This window comes from Heptranchias perlo, chromosome 2 (assembly GCF_035084215.1).
Source record: "Heptranchias perlo isolate sHepPer1 chromosome 2, sHepPer1.hap1, whole genome shotgun sequence".
Classification (NCBI taxonomy): domain Eukaryota; kingdom Metazoa; phylum Chordata; class Chondrichthyes; order Hexanchiformes; family Hexanchidae; genus Heptranchias; species Heptranchias perlo.
In genome coordinates this window covers 147092823-147114703 of record NC_090326.1, presented here as the reverse complement: position 1 = coordinate 147114703, position 21881 = coordinate 147092823, and the positions used below count along the sequence as shown (strand labels likewise).

The window sequence follows — 21881 nt, the reverse complement described above, 5'->3', positions numbered from 1 at the left end:
TACATTCATACAGGCGTACAAAAGAAATATAAACGGCAAGTCCACTTTTAAAAGATACTCAATCAGATGGAGATACTTAAGACATGCTTTTGCAGTTATATTTTCTAAGTTATTGAGCTAAGCATAGCATTCATAGGAACAGGAGTAGGCCATTCAGCCCCTCGAGCCTGTTCCACCATTCAATCAGATCGTGTACCTCAACTTCATTTACCTGCCTTTGATCCAAATCCCTTGTTACCCATACCATACTAATATCTATCGATCTTGATCTTGAAAATTTAATTGACTCTTCATCCACAGCCTTTTGGGGGAGAAAGTTGCACTTTTGTGTGAATCTGCACCTCACTTCCTCCTGAGGTTTTGTGTCCAAAACTGAACACAGTACTCCAGATGGGGGTCTGACCAAGGCTCTGTACAACTGAAGCATGACTTCCTCACTTTTGTATTTCCAACCCCCTTGAAATAAAAGCCAACGTTCCATTAGCCTTTTTGATTACTTTTTGTATTTGTGCACTAGCTTTTAGTGATTTGTGTACATGGACACCAATTAGGGATGGGTAACAAATGCTGGCGTTGCCAGCAACGCCCACATCCCATGAATGAATAAAAGAAAAATCCCTTTGCTCCTCCTAGTTTCCCAGTTAAGACAACATTCCGATTTGTCATTCTCAGATCCAAAGTGGATGACTTCACACTTCCGCACATTGAACTCCATCTGCCATAGTTTTATAACTTCCTGCTCCCATCCACACAACTTACCATGTCTAATTTAGTGTCGTGGTTGATACCCAAGAATTAGCCCAAAATAGGGCAATGCCATAGACGAGGCAGTGGAAGAGAATGGTAAGATCCAACCCACCATGGTGAGATGGAGAAAGACAAGAGAATAGCATTCTGTAGTTTTAGTCACGTAGGATATCACTGGGCACAGCTGATCACAGTGTGGTGAAAGGTACAGAAACCTGACTGAATGGATTGAAATAGGGAACAGTGGGAAAAGTGAGTATGCAATTGGGTGGTGATGACATATTTCAGTAGGGGAGGGTGGTTAGAAATTGTCTAGATGTTGGATAAGATGGAAAGATCAAAATGGGCTTTATAACGATGCAGTTTTGAAGGAAACAACGCTTAAGGAAGTGGAAAATTTGACAATAACCAGAAGCATTGAGTCAATAAGAGAGAGCATTTGGTGGGTTGAAGTAGCAGTTGGTGGGTTCCATGGAAGAGATGAGGGCTGGGATTGAGATTCAGAAAAAATGCAAAAGATATAGGATGGGGGCAAGTTATTATCTTAATGGCGAGAAACTGGAAAGTACTGCAGTACAAAGGGATCTGGGGGTCCTAGTGCAGCCAGGAAGACTGAAGCCTGGATTGGTGGCAGGATAGGAGATAAGCAGGGGAATAGCAAACGCTATGCACAGTGTAGTAGGATAGGGAGGAGGTTGGAGGAGTACGAACGAGATAATGACATGCCTTCCTCTGTGAGTGACTATTAATAGTTTCTTTTTAAGCATTTTATACTTGTCCTTCAACAGCAATGTTCAATATTCTCTTTCAGGTGCAATGTGGGCAATGTCCCCCCACAATATTTTGATTGGCATTGACACATGTCGCCTTTGAATGACATACAACCCATCAAATCCCGACATATGTTATAATTCATTTTAACCAACAAGTTAGATAATGTTTAAAAAAAAATAAAAGACTAAGCGTAAATTCCTGCAAGGCCTGAAGGGATGACCAAATCTATGAAGGATGCTTCATACAGAATAAAAAGCAGCATGTACCAGATAGGTAATTATCATCATTCAACATCCTCTACACACTGCTAGAAAATCTCAGTAGTACCTAGGAGTAGGCTGAATAATGAGGTGAGGGTAGGCATCCTTATAGTGAATCAAGATCAGCCTATGTCCTGGACGTATTGCTTGAACTGAGGCAGTGTCACCACCTTGAACTTTTCTTTGTTGAGGAACCCGTTTAATGCTGCATCAGTGTTTTATGCTCCTGATTTTTTTGGCAAACACAAAGTAGTGTGAGTAAAGATAATCCAGATCAAAAACCATCCCTCTCTTGATCTGAATAAAGCTAGTTGATTGCCAGAGACCACAGCAGTGTGTTAATCTCAATCACCATATCCAGCAGTATATATGCACTGAACAGAGGCCATAACAAAACTCCTCTGGGAGTGGAATCAAAAACAGAAAATGAAAATTCATCTTTTGATGCCCAAACAAAATGTATAACTGCTGAGACGGCAGAGCAGAGGAGAGGGAGCGGCCCAAAAAAAGGTGGGAGTTGGAGCGCGAGAGCAGCTGAGGAGACAGAGAGGGGGTGGGGGTAATATTCTGGCATGGGTGGAGGATTGGTTATCTAACAGGAAGCAGAGAGTTGGGATAAATGGTTCATTCTCGGACTGGCAACCAGTAGCCAGTGGTGTTCCGCAGGGGTCGGTGCTGGGTCCCCAACTCTTTACAATCTATATTAACAATTTGGAGGAGGGGACTGAGTGTAACATATCAAAGTTTGCAGATGATACAAAGATGGGAGGGAAAGTGGAGAGTGAGGAGGACATAAAAAACCTACAGGGGGATTTAGACAGGCTGGGTGAGTGGGCAGAGATTTGGCAGATGCAATACAATATTGGAAAATGTGAGGTTATGCACTTTGGCAGGAAAAATCAGAGAGCAAGTTATTATCTTAATGGCGAGAAACTGGAAAGTACTGCAGTACAAAGGGATCTGGGGGTCCTAGTGCAAGAAAATCAAAAAGTTAGTATGCAGGTGCAGCAGGTGATCAAGAAGGCCAACGGAATGTTGGCTTTTATTGCTAGGGGGATAGAATATAAAAACAGGGAGGTATTGCCGCAGTTATATAAGGTATTGGTGAGACCGCACCTGGAATACTGCATACAGTTTTGGTGTCCATACTTAAGAAAAGGCATACTTGCTCTCGAGGCAGTACAAAGAAGGTTCACTCGGTTAATCCCGGGGATGAGGGGGCGGACATATGAGGAGAGGTTGAGTAGATTGGGACTCTACTCATTGGAGTTCAGAAGAATGAGAGGCGATCTTATTGAAACATATAAGATTGTGAAGGGGCTTGATCGGGTGGATGCGGTAAGGATGTTCCCAAGGATGGGTGAAACTAGAACTAGGGGGCATAATCTTAGAATAAGGGGCTGCTCTTTCAAAACTGAGATGAGGAGAAACTTCTTCATTCAGAGGGTGGTAGGTCTGTGGAATTTGCTGCCCCAGGAAGCTGTGGAAGCTACATCATTAAATAAATTTAAAACAGAAATCGACAGTTTCCTAGAAGTAAAGGGAATTAGGGGTTACGGGGAGCGGGCAGGAAATTGGACATGAATTTAGATTTGAGGTTAGGATCAGATCAGCCATGATCTTATTGAATGGCGGAGCAGGCTCGAGGGGCCGATTGGCCTACTCCTGCTCCTATTTCTTATGTTCTTATGAGAGAGGAAAAAAAACCAAAGTGACGTTAGCAAAAGGGAAGGAGCTGATTGGCGAGTAGCTGGTAAGTGTCTTTTTTTTACATCTTAAGTTTAAGTTTAAGTTTAGTTAATAATATAATAAATCGAGGCATGGCAGGGCACCACACTCCGTGGAATGCATATCTTGTGCCACGTGGGAACTCCAGGACACTTCCCGTGTCCTGGAAAGCTACAGGTGCAGGAAGTGTCGCCAACTGGAGGAACTCGAGCTCTGGGTTTCAGAGCTTGAGCAACAGCTAGCGTCACTACAGTGCATCCGCGAGGCTGAGAGCTACGTGGATTGCACATTTCAGGAGGTGCTCACCCCACAGTTTAAGAAAGTGCAGGCAGAGAGACTGGGTGACCGCCAGACAGACAAGGAGGACCAGGCATCCCCTGAAGGCATCTCGCTCTCTTGAATATTGAATACTGGTGAGGGAGAGGGTTGGTTCCCCTGGGGAGTGCAGCCAGAGCCAAGACCATAGCACCATGGGTGGCTCAGCTGTACAGGTTTGGGGGTGGGGAGGGGGGGGGGTGGGGGTGGGGAAAGAGGAGATAGGTCAAGAGAGCAATAGCGATAGGGGATTCTACAGTTAGGGGTGCAGACAAGCGTTTCTGCAGCCACAGACATGATTCCAGGATGGTATGTTGTCTCCCTGGTGTCAGGGTCAAGGATGTCACTGAGCAGCTGTAGGACATTCTGGAGGGAGAGAGTGAGAAGCCAGAGGTCGTGGTCTATATCGGTACCAATGACATAGGTAGAAAGAGGGATGAGGTCCTGCAGGCAGATTTTAAGAAGTTAGGAAAGAGATTAAGAAACAGGACCTCAAAAGGTAGTAATCGAGATTATTCCTGGTGCCACGAGCTAGCGAGAATAGAAATAGGAGGATAGAGCAAATGAATGCATGGCTGGAGAGACGGGGCAGGAGGGAGGGCTTTAAGATTCCTGGGACACTGGGACCAGTTCTGGGGAGGTGGAACCTTCCAGGCCGGACGGGTTGCACCTCAACGGAACTGGGACCAATGTCCTCGTGGGGAGGTTACCTCGTGCTGTGGGGAGGCGGGGGGCAGGTTTAAACTAATTTGGCAGGGGGATGGGCACCAGGATGTCGCATTGGAAAGGAGAAACAAGGTGCACAAAGGATCGGGAGAGAAAGATAGCACTAGAGCAAGAAATAATACGGTAGTAGATGGGACCAAACAGAGAGAGAACAAGAAAGTCTAAGGTAGATTTACAGTGCATGTGTATCAATGCACCAAGCGTGTTAAACAAGGTTGGAGAGCTGCAGGCACAATTAGCCACATGGGAATATGATGATGTGGCGATAATGGAGACCTGGCTCAAAAAAAGGGCAGGATTGGGTACTAAATATTCCTGGATACAAGGTGTTCAGGAAAGATAGGGAAGGGAAAAAGAGGGGGTGGCAGTATTGATTAAGGAGAATATTGCAATGCTGAAGAGAGAGGATGTCCTGGAGGACAGAATCTATTTGGTTAGAGTTAAGAAACAATTAGAGGTGCTATTACACTATTGGGTGTATTCTATAGGCCCTAAATAATGGGAAGGAGATAGAGGAGCAAATTTGCAGGGAAATTACAAAGAGGTGCAAAAGCCATATAGTAGTGATAACTGGGGACTTCAACTATCCTAATATAGACTGGGATAGTAATAATAAGGGGCAAAGAGAGGGAGGAATTTTTGAAGTACATTCAGGAGAATTTTGTTGACCAGTACTCCGGCCCAACAAGGAAGGCAGCATTGCTGGACTTGGTTCTGGGGAATAAGGCAGGCCAAGTGGAGCAAGTGTCAGTGGGGGAACAGCAATCATAGTATCATAAGGTTTAGAATAACTATGGAAAAGGACATGGACCACTCAAGTAAAAATACTCAATTGGAGGAGGGCCAATTTCAATGGGATGAGAACTGAACTGGCCCGGGTAACTTGGAATCAAATATTATCAGGCAAAACTGTAATTGAACAATGGGTGGCCTTTAAGGAGGCGATGGTTCAGGTACAGTCTTGGTACATTCCCACGAGGGAGAAAGGTAGGGCAATTAAAGCCAGAGCTCTCTGGATGACAAGAGGGATAGAGAGTAAGATGAAGCAGAAAAAGGGGGCATATGACAGATGTCAGGTTGATAACACAAGTAAGAACCAGGCTGAATATAGAAAGTTCAGAGGGGAAGTGAAAAAGGAAATAAGAGGGGCATGGAGAGAGTATGAGAATAGACTGGCGGAAAACATAAAAGGGAATCCAAAAGTCTTCTACAGGCATATGAACAGTAAACGGGTAGTAAGAGGAGGGGTGGGGCCGATCAGGGACCAAAAAGGAGATCTACTCATGGAGGCAGAGGGCATGGCCGAGGTACTAAATGAGTACTTTGCATCTGTCTTTACCAAGGAAGACGATGCTGCTAGAATCTCAGTAAAGGAAGATATAGTTGAGATACTGGATGGGCTAATAATTGATAAAGGAGGTTTAACAACCCTGAAAGGCTGGCTGTACTTAAGGTAGATAAGTCACCCGGTCCAGATGGGATGCATCCTAGGTTGCTGAGGGAAGTAAGGGTGGAAATTGCGGTGGTACTGGCCGTAATCTTCCAAACATCCGCAGATACGGGGGTGGTGCCAGAGGACTGGAGAATTGTAAATGTTACACCCTTGTTCAAAAAAGGGTGTAAGGATAAACCCAGCAACTACTGGCCAGTCAGTTTAACCTCGATAGTGGGGAAACTTTTAGAAACGATAATCCGAGACAGAATTAGCAGTCACTTGGACAAGTGTGGATTGATTAGGGAAAGCCCGCACGGATTTGTTAAAGGCAAATCGTGTCTATCTAACTTGATAGAGTTTTTTGATGAGGTAACAGAGGGTCGATGAGGGTAATGCGGTTGATTTGGTGTATATGGACTTTCAAAAGGCATTTGACAAAGTGCCACATAATAGGCTTATCATCAAGATTGAAGCCCATGGAATAAAGGGGGCAGTAGCAGCATGGTTACAAAATTGGCTAAGTGACAGGAAGCAGAGCGTAGTGGCGAATGGTTGATTTTCAGATTGGAGGGAGGTATACAGTGGTGTTCCCCAGGGATTGGTACTAGAACCACTGCTTGTCTTGATATATATTAATGACTTGTACTTGGGTGTACAGGGCACAATTTCAAAATTTGCAGATGACACAAAACTTGGAAGTGTAGTGAACAGTGAGGAGGATAGTGATAGACTTCAAGAAAATATAAATTATAGACAGGCTGGTGGAATGGGCGGACACGTGGCAGATGAAATTTAATGCAGAAAAATGCGAAGTGATATATTTTGGTAGGCAGAGCGAGGAGAGGCATTATAAACTAGAGGGCACAATTCTAAAAGGGGTACAGGAACAGAAAGATCTGAGGGCATATGTGCACAAATCATTGAAAGTGGCAGGGCAGGTTGAGAAAGTGGTTAAAAATAGCATATGGGATCCTGGGCTTTATAAATAGAGGGATAGAATATAATAGGCAAAAATATGGAAGTCATGATGAACCTTTATAAAACATTGGTTCGACCACAACTGGAGTATTGTGTCCAGCTCTGGGCACCGCACTTTAGGAAAGCTGTGAAGGACTTAGAGAGGGTGCAGAAGAGATTTACTGGAATGATTCCAGGAATGAGAGACTTCAGTTATGTGGATAGACTGGGAGAAGCTAGGGTTGTTCTCCTTGGAACAGAGAAGGTAGAGAGGAGATTAGATAGAGGTATTTAAAATCATGAAGGGTCTCGACAGAATAGGTAGATGTTCCCATTAGCAGAAGGTCAAGAACCAGAGGACAAAGATTTAAGGTGATTGGCAAAAGAACCAAAGGTGACATGAGGAAAAACTTTTTTTTTAAAAACACATTGAGTGGATAGGATCTGGAATGCACTGCTCGAGGGCATGGTGGAGGCAGATTCAATCATGGCCTTCAAAAGGGAACTGGATAAGTATTCAAAAGGAAAATATTTGCAGAGCTATGGGGAGAGCAGGGGAGTGGGACTAGCTGGATTGCTCTTGCATAGAGCCGGCATGGACTCGATGGGCCAAATGGCCTCCTTCCATGCTGTAACTTTTCTATGATTCTATGAAATTTCTACTTGAATCAAACTAAAGCTGCAATGGAAAGTAAAGATGGTCAACTCTTAATCTGCATGCCAGTGATTGGCTAGCACATATATCCTTTCCCACAAGTTGCAGAAACTCCAAAATGGTGTAACTTTAGTACAGATCCAAATTAGATGATGTAACTGACTGTCATTTTCTTGTTCCTAGCACTAAAATTATTTGAAATTGCTGCATGTTGACTCTCATATTTTCATTCAATACAACCTTGTCTCCAATGTTAAAAAGCAATTACACACCAATTGGAATTGTTTAACAATGTCATCTCAATTTTAAATATGTTGTACTTTGTATTATTCTAAATGATGTATTGAAACAGGATAATTTATCACATTCTGTTTGTTTCAGATCAGTGTTGCTGTTGCAATAGACAAACAGCAGACTCTCAATGCTGAATTTGCGGTAGTTATAAACTGACTGTACTGAGTAACATAGGAGAAATACAGCATCTTTATCACTATTGATATATTCAGAGCTGCATGGCAGTCTTTAATACATAAAAGAAAGAAATAATTTCCATAACTAAGATTCATCAAATAGGGTGAGATTACTTGACATTCAATAGTAACTGTCAAAAAGGAATTGGATAAATAATTGAAAAGGAAAAGTTTGTAGGGCTATGGGGAAAGAGCAGCAGAGTGGGACTAATCAGCTGGCTTTCAAAGAGCTGGCACAGGTACGATGGATCAAATGGTTGCTGTACGATTCTATCCATTTTAAATTAGAATGCATGTTTTGCTTCTCGTGTAATTTTACATGTGGCAGTTTTTCTAGAATAAAGGAAATGTTTAAAATACTTCCTACATAAAGCCATATTTCTCACATTATTCAACGTACCTTTCAATGTCACTCGACTCAGATATATTTTCGTTATAATGCTGAAACTTCCTGTGAATGGCTACCGCTGTGTCTTTGATTGCAGCTCTTTTCACTTTCACTTTACCTGCACAAAATATGTTATATTTTAGAACCTAAAGTTGGAAATGGATTCAGCTACTCAGTTTCCCAATTTTAAAAAAAATCAATAAGTATTTACATAAATGTGATTTTTTTAAAAAATGTCCTCTCCTGCAACTGAAAAGGGCAAAAATTGAGAGAAGGAAAACCTAGGAATTGCACAGTCTATATAAATTACTCCCCTTTCTGTAATTTCAAAAATCTCCCAGTTCATGTAAAATTCAAATTTTCACCCTTATGGATGCTTGCCATTTAGATCCACTTTTGCACCTGAAATCATGATAACATAAGAACATAAGAAATAGGAGCAGGAGTAGGCCATAGGGTCCTTTGAGCCTGCTCTGCCATTCAATCAGATCATGACTGATCTCCGACCTCAACTCCACTTTCCCACCCGATCCCCATAATCCCTTGATTCCCCTAGAGTCCAGAAATCTATCTCTCTCAGCCTTGAACATACTCAACGACTCACCATCCACAGCCCTCTGGAGCAGAGAATTCCAAAGATTCACAACCCTCTGAGTGAAGAAATTCCTCCATCTTAAATGGCCGATCCCTTCTCCTGAGACTATGCCCTCTAGTTCTAGACTCTCCAGCCAGGGGAAACAATGTCTCAGCATCTACTCTGTCAAGCCCCCTCAGAATCCTGTTTCAATGAGATCACCTTTCATTCTTCTAAACTCCAGAGAGTATAGGCCCATTCCACTCAATCTCTTCTCATAGGACAAACCTCTCATAGATTGAGCGTGGGTTAGTACTGTCTGGGTACATAACAGCACTCCATTGTAGTAACTTTGCCCAGCTCTGAACTGACTGAAGGCCAGCACTAAAACATTGATTTCTAGATAAGTCACTTGAACTAGTTCTGGTAACACCTGTCCTCTTTGGAGCAGATCTAAGAGATGCAAAATGCAAGTCTCCACAAAAGGAAATAAAAAAAGGGACAAAACTGAAGCTATTGAGATAAATACCAATGAGGGAGTACTTCATACTGAAACTTTCCATTTAACAGATCATCATCTTACTGTGGTTGATTCTTAATTGCCCTCTGAAATGGCCTAGCAAGCCACTCAGTTTTACAATCTTGATAAAAAAAGTCATAAGAATATAACCGGACGGACCACCCGGCACCAGACACGACAACGGCAAACCAAGCCGAGTCGACCCTGCAAAGTCCTCCTCACTAACATCTGGGGACTTGTGCCAAAATTGGGGGAGCTGTCCCACAAACTAGACAAGCAACAGCCTGACATAGCCATTCTCACAGAATCATACCTTTCAGCAACGTCCCAGACTCTTCCATAACCATCCCTGGCAGGACAGACCGACCAGAGGTGGCGGTACAGTGATATACAGTCAGGAAGGAGTGGTTTTGGGAGTCCTCAACATTGACTCCAGACACCATGAAATCTCATGGCATCAGGTCAAACATGGACAAGGAAACCTCCTGCTGATTACCACCTACCACCCCTCCCTCAGCTGACGAATCAGTCCTCCTCCATTTTGAGCACCACTTGGAGGAAGCACTGAGGATAGCAAGGGCACAGAATGTACTCTGGGCGGGGGACTTCAATGTACATCACCAAGAGTGGCTCATTAGCACCATTACTGACCGAGCTGGCCGAGTCCTGAAGGACATAACTGCCAGACGGGGCCTGCGGCAGGCGGTGAGCGAACCAAGAGGGAAAACCTACTTGACCTCGTCCTCACCAATCTACCTGTCGCAGGTGTATCTGTCCATGACAGTATTGGTGGGAGTGACCACCGCACAGTCCTCGTGGAGACGAAGTCCTGTCTTCGCACTAAGGACACCATCCAACGTGTTGTGTGGCACTACCACCGTGCTAAACGGGATAGATTCAGAACAGATCTAGCAGCTCAAAACTGGGCATCCATGAGGCGCTGTGGGCTATCAGCAGCAGCAGAATTGTATTCCAGCGCAATCTGTAACCTCATAGCATTACCAACAAGCCAGGGGGATCAACCCTAGTTCATCACGGAGTGTAGAAGAGCATGCCAGGAGCAGCACCAGGCGTACCTAAAAATGAGGTGCCAACCTGGTGAAGCTACAACTCAGGACTACATGCATGCTAAACAGCGGAAGCAACATGCTATGGACAGAGCTAAGCGATTCCACAACCAACGGATCAGATCAAAGCTCTGCAGTCCTGCCACATCCAGTCGTGAACGGTGGTGGACAATTAAACAAATAACGGGAGGAGGCGGCTCTGTAAACATACCCATCCTCAATGATGGCAGAGTCCAGCACGTGAGTGCAAAAGACAAGGCTGAAGCGTTTGCAACCATCTTCAGCCAGAAGTGCCGAATGGATGATCCATCTCGGCCTCCTCCCGATATCCCCACCATCACAGAAGCCAGTCTTCAGCCAATTCAATTCACTCCACGTGATACCAAGAAACGGCTGAGTGCACTGGATACAGCAAAGGCTATGGGCCCCGACAACATCCCGGCTGGAGTGCTGAAGACTTGACCTCCAGAACTAGCCGCACCTCCAGCCAAACTGTTCCAGTACAGCTACAACACTGGCATCTACCCGACAATGTGGAAAATTGCCCAGGTATGTCCTGTCCACAAAAAGCAGGACAAATCCAATCCAGCCAATTACCGCCCCATCAGTCTACTCTCAATCATCAGCAAAATGATGGAAGGTGTCATCGACAGTGCCATCAAGCGGCATTTACTCATCAATAACCTGCTCACCGATGCTCAGTTTGGATTCCGCCAGGACCACTCGGCTCCAGACCTCATTACAGCCAAGGAGCCCTAGTAAAATTGAAGTCAGTGGGAATTAGGGTGAAAACTCTCCAGTGGCTGGAGTCATACCTAGCTCAAAGGAAAATGGTAGTGGTTGTTGGAGGCCAATCATCTCAGCCCCAGGACATTGCTGCAGGAGTTCCTCAGGACAGTGTCCTAGGCCCAACCATCTTCAGCTGCTTCATGAATGACCTTCCCTCCATCATAAGGTCAGAAATGGGGATGTTCGCTGATGATTGCACAGTGTTCAGTTCCATTCGCAACCCCTCAGATAATGAAGCTGTCCGTGCCCCATGCAGCAAGACTTGGACAACATCCAGGCTTGGGCTGATAAGTGGCAAGTAACGTTCACTCCAGACAAGTGCCTGGCAATGACCATCTCCAACAAGAGAGCGTCTAACCACCTCCCCTTGACATTCAACAGCATTACCATCGTCGAATCCCCCACCATCAACATCCTGGGGGTCACCATTGACCAGAAACTTAACTGGACCAGCCATATAAATACTGCGGCTACAAAAGCAGATGAGAGGCTGGGTATTCTGCGGTGAGTGACTCACCTCCTGACTCCCCAAAGCCTTTCCACCATCTACAAGGCACAAGTCAGGAGTGCGATGGAATACTCTCCACTTGCCTAGATGAGTGCAGCTCCAACAACACTCAAGAAGCTCGACACCATCCAGGACAAAGCAGCCCGCTTGATTGGCACCCCATCCAGCACCCTAAACATTCACTCTCTTCACCACCGGCGCACTGTGGCTGCAGTGTGTACCATCCACAGGATGCACTGCAGCAACTTGCCAAGGCTTCTTCGACAGCACCTCCTAAACCCGCAACCTCTACCACCTGGAAGGACAAGGGCAGCAGGCATATGAGAACACCACCACCTGCACGTTCCCCTCCAAGTCATACACCATCCTGTCTTGGAAATATATCACCGTTCCTTCATCACTGCTGGGTCAAAATCCTGGAAGTCCCTACCTAACAGCACTGTCGGAGAACCTTCACCACATGGACTGCAGCGGTTCAAGAAGGCGGCTCACCACCACTTTCTCAAGGGCAATTAGGGATGGGCAATAAATGTTGGCCTCACCAGTGACGCCCACATCCCATGAACGAATGAAAAAAATTGTGACTCTAGAAATGTTTATTCATGAAACTCTTGTACTGTAGTTATAAAATATGTTGTTGTGTAGAAGTAGTTCCAGTGACTTATCTAGAAATCAATGTTTAGTGCTGGCCTGCGGTCAGATCTGAGCTGGGAAAAGTTACTACAAACTGAGTGCTGCTATGTACCAAGTCAGTACTAACATTTCCTCCTCAGTTCTGGCAAAGGGTCTACACCTGAAATGTTCCCTCCACCGATACTGACTGATTTGAGTTCTTCCAGCATTTTCTACTTTTGTTTCTAACTTTCCCTGGCCTGGACATCTCCAAATGTGGTGTCTGGACCAGTTTTCAAATTGCTAGCTTTTAAATAAGTTATTTGAGCTGTCTGGGATGCATTCAGTCCACTCCCATAATCTATGTCGTCATTGACTTCAGGGGCAAAAGTGGACCCAAATGGCAAGCATCCATAAAGATGATACAAAAATTGGCCGTGTGGTTGATAGCAAAGAAGAAAGCTGTGGACTGCAGGAAGCTATCAATGGACTGGTCAGGTGGGCGGAAAAGTGACAAATTGAATTCAGTCCGGACAAGTGTGAGGTAATGCATTTGGGGAGGACAAACAAGACAAGGAAATACACAATAAATGGGAGGATACTGAAAGATGTAGAGGAAGAGAGGGACCTTGGAGTGCATGTCCACAGATCCCTGAAGGTAGATAAGGTGGTTAAGAAGGCATATGGAATACTTTCCTTTATTAGCCGAGGCATAGAATAAAAGAGCAGGGAAGTTATGCTGGAACTGTATAAAACACTAGTTAAGCCACAGCTTGAGTACTGTGCACAGTTCTGGTCACCACATTACAGGAAGGACATAATTGCACTAGAAAGGGTACAGAGGAGATTTACGACGATGTTGCCAGGACTGGAGAATTTTAGCTATGAGGAAAGATTACATAGGCTGGGGTTGTTCTATTTGGAACAGAGAAGGCTGAGAGGTGATTTAATTGAGGTGTACAAAATTATGAGGGGTTTAGATAGAGTGGATAGAAAGGACCTATTTCCCTTAGCTGAGAGGTCAATAACCCGTGGGCATAGATTTAAAGCGATTGGTAGAAGGATTAGAGGGGAGCTGAGGAAAATGTTTTCACCTAGAGGGTGGAAGAGGTCTGGAACTCACTGCCTGAAAGGGTGGTAGAGACAGAAACCCTCAACTCATTTAAAAAGTACCTGGATGTGCACCTGAAGTGCCGTGACCTACAAGGCTACGGACCAAATGCTGGAAAGTGGGATTAGGTTGAGCGGCTCATTTTCGGCCGGCGCGGACACGATGGGCCGAATGGCCTCCTTCTGTGCCGTAAATTTTCTATGATTCTAGGGTGAAAATTGGATTTTGCATAAACTGGGAGATATGCTTTTGAAATTGCAGAAAGGAGAGTAATGTGTAGCTTGAATGGGGTACAGTATGTACAGTGCATAAGTTAGCTCGCATACATTTTGCTGCAAATAGTGATGTAAATTGATTTCCAAACCTCCTTTTATTTTATTCTTGAGATGTGAATGACTGACAAACTAGTATTTATTGCCTTTACCTCGGGGCCCTAGAGGCATTTAGAGTCAACCACATAGTGTGGGACTGGAGTCACACATAGGCCAGACCAGGCATGGCTGGCAGGTTCCCTTTCCTAAAGGAAATCAGTGATCCAGTTGGGTTTTTACAGCAATCCAGCAGCTTTCGTGGTCATTTTCTGGTTTCAGCCCACAAATGTCCAAGTTTCACTGTTTGCCATTGGTGGGATTTGAACTAATGACCTCTAGGCTGCTGGTCCAGTATCATAACCCCTAGACAACATATACCCTGCCATTCCTTCTCCATTAGCTGGTGGCCTAAGTCTTGTTCCCAAGAGCTCTTCACCTTTTTGACAAAATAAAAGCATAGAAAACCTGAACGTGACGCACAGGATGGAGATGTGTCTATTGGAGTTTGTTGCAGAATGAAGAGTTCCGGTAATAGGAGGGGATGATACAGACTGAATTTCCCTTCTTGTTTTGGGAGCTTAAGGCAATTAAGGCCTCTTGCCTGCACAGAGGAATTTCGAGATGCAACTCCAGGTCTCGGAATTGTTGCCTTGGGACCACGGCCAGTGGTATCTGGAATAGGTAGGAGGCCAGGGAGGATATTCATCCTTATTGTATTTAGCTTACTCAGGAGTGATATTTTCTTTTCCATCTAGTTAGATCAGTTTACTTATTGGATGGGGAAGTAGCTGGAGTTCCTTTTGCACAGGGTGCCAGGTTTTGGTATAACATATAACCCAATGTATTTAAAGCTACTCTCCAATCATGCAAAAGCTTTAAAAATCAAATATTTAACTAAGAATTAATTAATATTTTTTACTTTTGTTTTTCTCCATTTCTCACAATTGAGTATTTGTGGGATCATTGGAGGCATTGGATTAAAGCAATTTCAAGCCCAACTTTTAGGAAGCTGAATTATACATTAGCAGAATTATAGATAGGTATAACATAGAATCATAGAAAGGTTACAGCACAGAAGGAGGCCATTCGGCCTATCGAGTCCACGCCAGCTCTATGCACGAGCAATCCAGCTCGTCCCACTCCCCCGCCCTATCCCCATGGCGCTGCACATTTTTTAGTTTCAAGTATTTATCCAGTTCCCTTTTGAAAGCCATGATTGAATCTGCCTCTACCACTCCCTCGGGCAGTGCGTTCCAGATCCTAACCACTCGCTGCATAAAAAAGTTTTTCCTCATGTTACCTTTGGTTCTTTTGCCAATCACCTTAAATCTATGCCCTCTGGTTCTTGACCCTTCCACCAATGGGAACAGTTTCTCTCTATCTACTCTGTCTAGACCCTTCATGATTTGGATACCTCTATCAAATCTCCTCTCAACCTTCTCTGTTCCGAGGAGAACAATCCCAGCTTCTCCAGTCTATCCACATAATTTAAATCCCTCATCCCTGGAATCATTCTAGTAAATCTCCTCTGCTCCCTCTCTAAGGCCTTCACATCCTTCCTAAAGTGCGGTGCCCAGAACTGGACACAATACTCCAGATGAGGTCGAACCAGTGTTTCATAAAGGTTCATCATGACTTTCTTGCTTTTGTACTCTATGCCTCTATTCATAAAGCCCAGGATCTCGTATGCTTTTTTAACCACTTTCTCAACCTGCCCTGCCACGTTCAATGATTTGTGCATATACCCCCAGATCCCTCTGTTCCTCTACCCCTTTTAGAATTGTGCCCTCTAGTTCATACTGCCTCTTCTCAATTTTCCGACTGAAATGCATCTCCTCGCATTTTTCCATGTTAAACTTCATCTGCTACCTTTCCGCCCATGCCACCAGCGTGTGGTATAATTCAACATCAACTGTGTTCATTAATTCAGTTCCTTCACACTTATACAGATGGATCTTCAACTTTTGTTTCATACTAACTTAATGACAGGGATACTAGGCAGAATTTCAACTCCTGGGTGGCAAACCCACAGGAAACGTGAAACCCCAGGGAGTCTCCATGGAGGCCTTGCCGATATTAACTGCCAAGACTCTTTTACATCCCGCTAGTTAGCTGCCTTGCTGCCAGCAGGCAAAGATTGGGTGGTTAAGAGGCTGCACACCGGCATTTAGGTAAGTTGTGGGGGGGGGGGGGGGTCTCGTAAGTAGGAGAGGGTACAGCATGGGCTAGTGGCGGCCCAGAATTTCTTTGTGAGGTCCAGAGGAGCACTGCTGCTCCTCCTGGCCCCTTTTTAGGGATTCCACTTCTTCCCCGACAGGTTTTACTGAGCAGTTCAATACGCCGTTAAAATGCCATTGGAATCCTACATCAATCATAGGACCCCAGTCAACATATCTTAAAGAGGGCGATGCCAAAGTCAGGCGGGGATCTCAGCTAACGGCAAAAATAGCTGAATTAAACCTGCTGTGGGGCAGAAATGGAGCGGCAATTAGAGTTGCTCGATTTTAGTTCCCTTTCTGCCCAGTTTCAGCCAGGTGGACAGAGTTAAAATATCTCCTATATATTAATTAGCATAATGATACCATTATAGAATTGCTTTTCAATTACAGGCACGGTAAGGCATTTGTTGCAGCAAAAATTGCAGGTCAGTTGAAGAAAGAAAGACTTGCATCTATAGAGCATGTTATGTCTCTTAGGAACATCTCAAAGAATCTTACACAGTGCATTACTTTGGAGTACAGCGAATGTTCAGTCGGCAATTGTGGCAGACATTTTACATGCAAGAAGATACAACAAGCAGCAATGAGAAAACCAGTTAATCTATTTTGGATGTTGTTGGTTGAGGGAAGTCAGTATGCTAAAAGAACTCCATGTTATAGAATCATAGAAGTTTACAACATGGAAACAGGCCCTTCGGCCCAACATGTCCATGTCGCCCAGTTTATATCACTAAGCTAGTCCCAATTGCCTGCACTTGGCCCATATCCCTCTATACCCATCTTACCCATGTAACTGTCCAAATGCTTTTTAAAAGACAAAATTGTACCCGCCTCTACTACTGCCTCTGGCAGCTCGTTCCAGACACTCACCACCCTTTGAGTGAAAAAATTGCCCCTCTGGACCCTTTTGTATCTCTCCCCTCTCACCTTAAATCTATGCCCCCTCGTTATAGACTCCCCTACCTTTGGGAAAAGATTTTGACTATCTACCTTATCTGTGCCCCTCATTATTTTATAGACTTCTATAGGATCACCCCGAAACCTCCTACTCTCCAGGGAAAAAAGTCTCAACCTATCCAACCTCTCCCTGTAAGTCAAACCATCAAGTCCCGGTAGCATCCTAGTAAATCTTTTCTGCACTCTTTCTAGTTTAATAATATCCTTTCTATAATAGGGTGACCAGAACTGTACACAGTATTCCAAGTGTGGCCTTACTAATGTCTTGTACAACTTCAACAAGACATCCCAACTCCTGCATTCAATGTTCTGACCAATGAAACCAAGCATGCTGAATGCCTTCTTCACCACCCTATCCACCTGTGACTCCACTTTCAAGGAGCTATGAACCTGTACTCCTAGATCTCTTTGTTCTATAACTCTCCCCAACACCCTACCATTAACGGAGTAGGTCCTGGCCCGATTCGATCTACCAAAATGCATCACCTCACATTTATCTAAATTAAACTCCATCTGCCATTCATCGGCCCACTGGCCCAATTTATCAAGATCCCGTTGCAATCCTAGATAACCTTCTTCACTGTCCACAATGCCACAAATCTTGGTGTCATCTGCAAACTTACTAATCATGCCTCCTAAATTCTCATCCAAATCATTAATATAAATAACAAATAACAGCGGACCAAGCACCGATCCCTGAGCACACCGCTGGTCACAGGCCTCCAGTTTGAAAAACAACCCTCTACAACCACCCTCTGTCTTCTATCGTCAATCCAATTTTGTATCCAATTGGCTGCCTCACCTTGGATCCCGTGAGATTTAACCTTATGTGACAACCTACCATGCGGTACCTTGTCAAAGGCTTTGCTAAAGTCCATGTAGACCACGTCTACTGCACAGCCCTCATCTATCTTCTTGGTTACCCCTTCAAAAAACTCAATCAAATTCGTGAGACATGATTTTCCTCTCACAAAACCATGCTGACTGTTCCTAATCAGTCCCTGCCTCTCCAAATGCCTGTAGATCCTGTCTCTCAGAATACCCTCTAACAAGTTACCCACTACAGATGTCAGGCTCACCGGTCTGTAGTTCCCAGGCTTTTCCCTGCCGCCCTTCTTAAACAAAGGCACAACATTTGCTACCCTCCAATCTTCAGGCACCTCACCTGTAGCTGTCGATGATTCAAATATCTCTACTAGGGGACCCGCAATTTCCTCCCTAACCTCCCATAACGTCCTGGGATACATTTCATCAGGTCCCGGAGATTTATCTACCTTGATGCGCGTTAAGACTTCCAGCACCTCCCTCTCTGTAATATGTACACTCCTCAAGACATCACTATTTATTTCCCCAAGTTCCCTAACATCCATGCCTTTCTCAACCGTAAATACCGATGTGAAATATTCATTCAGGATCTCACACATCTCTTGTGGTTCCGCAGATAGATGACCTTGTTGATCCTTAAGAGGCCCTACTCTCTCCCTAGTTACTCTTTTGCCCTTTATGTATTTGTAGAAGCTCTTTGGATTCTCCTTTGCCTTATCTGCCAAAGCAATCTCATGTCCCCTTTTTGCCCTCCTGATTTCTCTCTTAACTCTACTCCGGCAATCACTATACTCTTCAAGGGATCCACTTGATCCCAGCTGCCTATGCATGTCACATGCCTCCTTCTTCTTTTTGACTAGGGCCACAATCTCCCAAGTCATCCAAGGTTCCCTATTTCTACCAGCCTTGCCCTTCACTTTATAAGGAATGTGCTTACCCTGAACCCTGGTTAACACACTTTTGAAACCCTCCCACTTACCAGACGTCCCTTTGCCTGCCAACAGACTCTCCCAATCAACTTCTGAAAGTTCCTGTCTAATACCATCAAAATTGGCCTTTCCCCAATTTAGAATTTTAACTTTTGGGCCAGACCTATCCTTCTCCATTTCTATCTTAAAACTAATGGAATTATGATCACTGGTCCCAAAGTGATCCCTCACGAACACTTTTGTCACCTGCCCTTCCTTATTTCCCAAGAGGAGGTCAAGTTTTGCCCCCTCTCTAGTCGGGCCATCCACATACTGAATGAGAAATTCCTCCTGAATACACAACAAATTTCTCTCCATCCAAGCCCCTAATGCTATGGCTGTCCCAGTCAATGTTGGGAAAGTTAAAGTCCCCTACTATTACCACCCTATTTTTCTTGCAGCTGTCTGTAATCTCCTTACATATTTGCTCCTCAATTTCCCGTTGACTATTTGGGGGTCTGTAATGCAATCCTATCAAAGTGATCTTTCCCTTCTTATTTTTCAGTTCTACCCATATAGACTCAGTGGGCGAACCCTTGGATATATCCCCTCTCACTACTGCCGTGATGTTCTTCCTAATCAAGAACGCAACTCCCCCTCCTCTCTTACCTCCTGCTCTATCTTTCCTATAGCATCTGTACCCTGGAACATTGAGCTGCCAGTCCTGCCCCTCCCTTAGCCATGTTTCAGTAATAGCTATAACATCCCAGTCCCATGTACCAATCCATGCCCTGAGTTCATCTGCCTTGCCCATCAGACTTCTTGCATTGAAATAAATGCAGTTTAATCTGGACTTCCCTTGGTCTTTGCCCTGCTTTCTCAGACCATCTATCCGGTCATGTTTTGTACACTCTCCCTTACTGCTTTTTGTTTCTGTTACCACTTCAATAAAGGCCTTTGGGTCAGAACAGGCAGATGGGGCCTTGGTTTACTATCCCACCTAAAAGATAGGGGGAAATGGCTAAGATTGCAGGGATAGCTTTCTTTCAGTCCCAGTTAGTCATCCCTCCCCCTCCCTTACAGGCACTTTAATTTAAAAATGCCAGTCGTCCGCCTCCCTCTTCTTGCCTAACGGTAAAACGTTTCCATATAGTTACTTTAACAGCTGCTTGTGCAGTCGGCAAGTGTTCAGTAATGTTTAAAACTGGCATTTGAGTTGAAGTGTCAGTAAGCAGGGTTGAAAGAGGTAGAACACCACCAGTTTAAAACGTTCTGCTTATTAAAATTTAAGTGCCAGTGAATGGACAGACTGACAGGGAAAGTTACTCTAGGGAGAAAAGCGCAGGATTTGTTACTGGGTGTTGCACAAATTGCTTGCCTCAATTCTAGGATTTTATGGATTTCAATCAAAATGTCAACTTTATTAGAACCAAATTTTAAGATATCGGGGGCAATTTTAACCTAACTCGCCAGGCGGGAAACCCATGGGATCTTCAGTGGAGAGTGCAATCGGGCGGGGTGTAAAACCAGCGTCGCACCCGATCCTGTCAGTTTCCCGAGGGGCGGGTTAGGTTGATACCCCTATTGTATTTAATTTACGTGGTTTGTAACAAGCCCACTATAGCTCAACAAGCAGAAAATGGCAAAAGAATGTTGCATCATGCAAACCTAACTATAAACTATGGAAATTCTAGAAAATAAATCTCAATTACCTGCCTTTGTTCTTCTCCAAGTCATATACTTACACACAAAACTATTCATGAATCAAATTTAAACAAATTACAAATATTTCTTAAAATCTATTATCAGCATGGATCAATGTGTAATTAATCTTGTGTATACGATCATAAACACATTGTTTGATTCGTTCTTCTGAATTTTTAACAATTGTCTACTTTTTGGAAAAATGTGAAAGAAAAACAACTCTGAGGAGGACAGCACATACTCCTTATACAAACTAGTGGACTGACTAACACATTGTCACAGGATAAAAGGTCAAATTTAACATCTGTTTAAGAATTAATTTCAAACATGGAGAGGAACCATATTAAAAAAACCTCAGCACTACACATTTTGTTTTAAGAAAAGCTTTCAAATCAATACTGAGTTCTAATACCAGTTTGCTACTGCGGGAGGTTAGTTAGAGAAGCACTTTAAAACGAAGAACGGTGTTAGGCTTAGCAGCTAAGTAGTAGCAAGGCTCTTCAAAAATCACTTAAACCCGGAAAGTACTCTGATGAAAAAGTTGACACCCACAGATTGTCAGAGATCTACAAGTGAGTTAATAAGAAAAATCTTTTAGAATCAGCTTTTATGAATCAAAAAAACCTATAAAATTTTTTAAATAAAGGATTATTGTCATATTAATGTTTCGCCTTGTTTTAGGCTGGGCCAGAGTAAATCACATAGCTTGCTTTCGTAGGAGAATTACTGATTATCAGTATCTTTCTTTAATGCAGACTGGTCATTAATCCATTAAGAAAAGCATTTATATGAGGCGAAAAATTAAATTGAATAAAAGTTGATTCAGAAGGAATTAAATGAGGTGACTTAATTTGGGATTAAAATTAAATAAAATGGAGTTGTGGCAGCCACTAATTGTTATGTTACTAAGGTGATTCCCATATGGCTGCCTCCCTCTTTCAGTTAGTTGTGGGTGTTGTACCAATAGCTTTCAATTTTGTGAGCAGGAAAAATAGGCCATGCCTGTATTTTTCTAAATTACAACATGTTTCTACATTACAACAGTGACTACACTTCAAAAGTACTGGCTGTAAATTGGTTGTAAAGTACAAAGCACTTTAAGATGCCCTGAGGTCATGAAAGGAGTTATATAAATGCAAGTCTTTCTTTATGTACAACAAAAAGAGCAATGCAAAATGACAGATAAAAAAGGCAGGGCAGTTGCTTTTGCTGCCTGTAACATCATATTTTTCCTTCTCCCTTATTTGGAAAGCTGCTTACAGATCAGTTGAAAAGTATAATTGTATCCAATGATGTAATGGGTCAAATACTATTATCTTAA

The 21881-nt window shown here is 43.7% G+C and overlaps 1 protein-coding gene across 4 annotated transcripts in view; it reads right to left on the bottom strand.

Annotated features, from left to right (window-relative positions):
• The window catches only part of ncapg2 (non-SMC condensin II complex, subunit G2), a 108098-nt gene that overhangs the window by 917 nt on the left and 85300 nt on the right, over positions 1-21881 (bottom strand). For all 4 annotated transcript variants that reach the window (XM_068008087.1, XM_068008110.1, XM_068008093.1 and 1 more), the window contains exon 27: positions 8468-8573. In XM_068008087.1, the coding sequence (XP_067864188.1) occupies positions 8468-8573 (106 nt within the window). The remainder of the gene's footprint in view (positions 1-8467; positions 8574-21881) is intronic.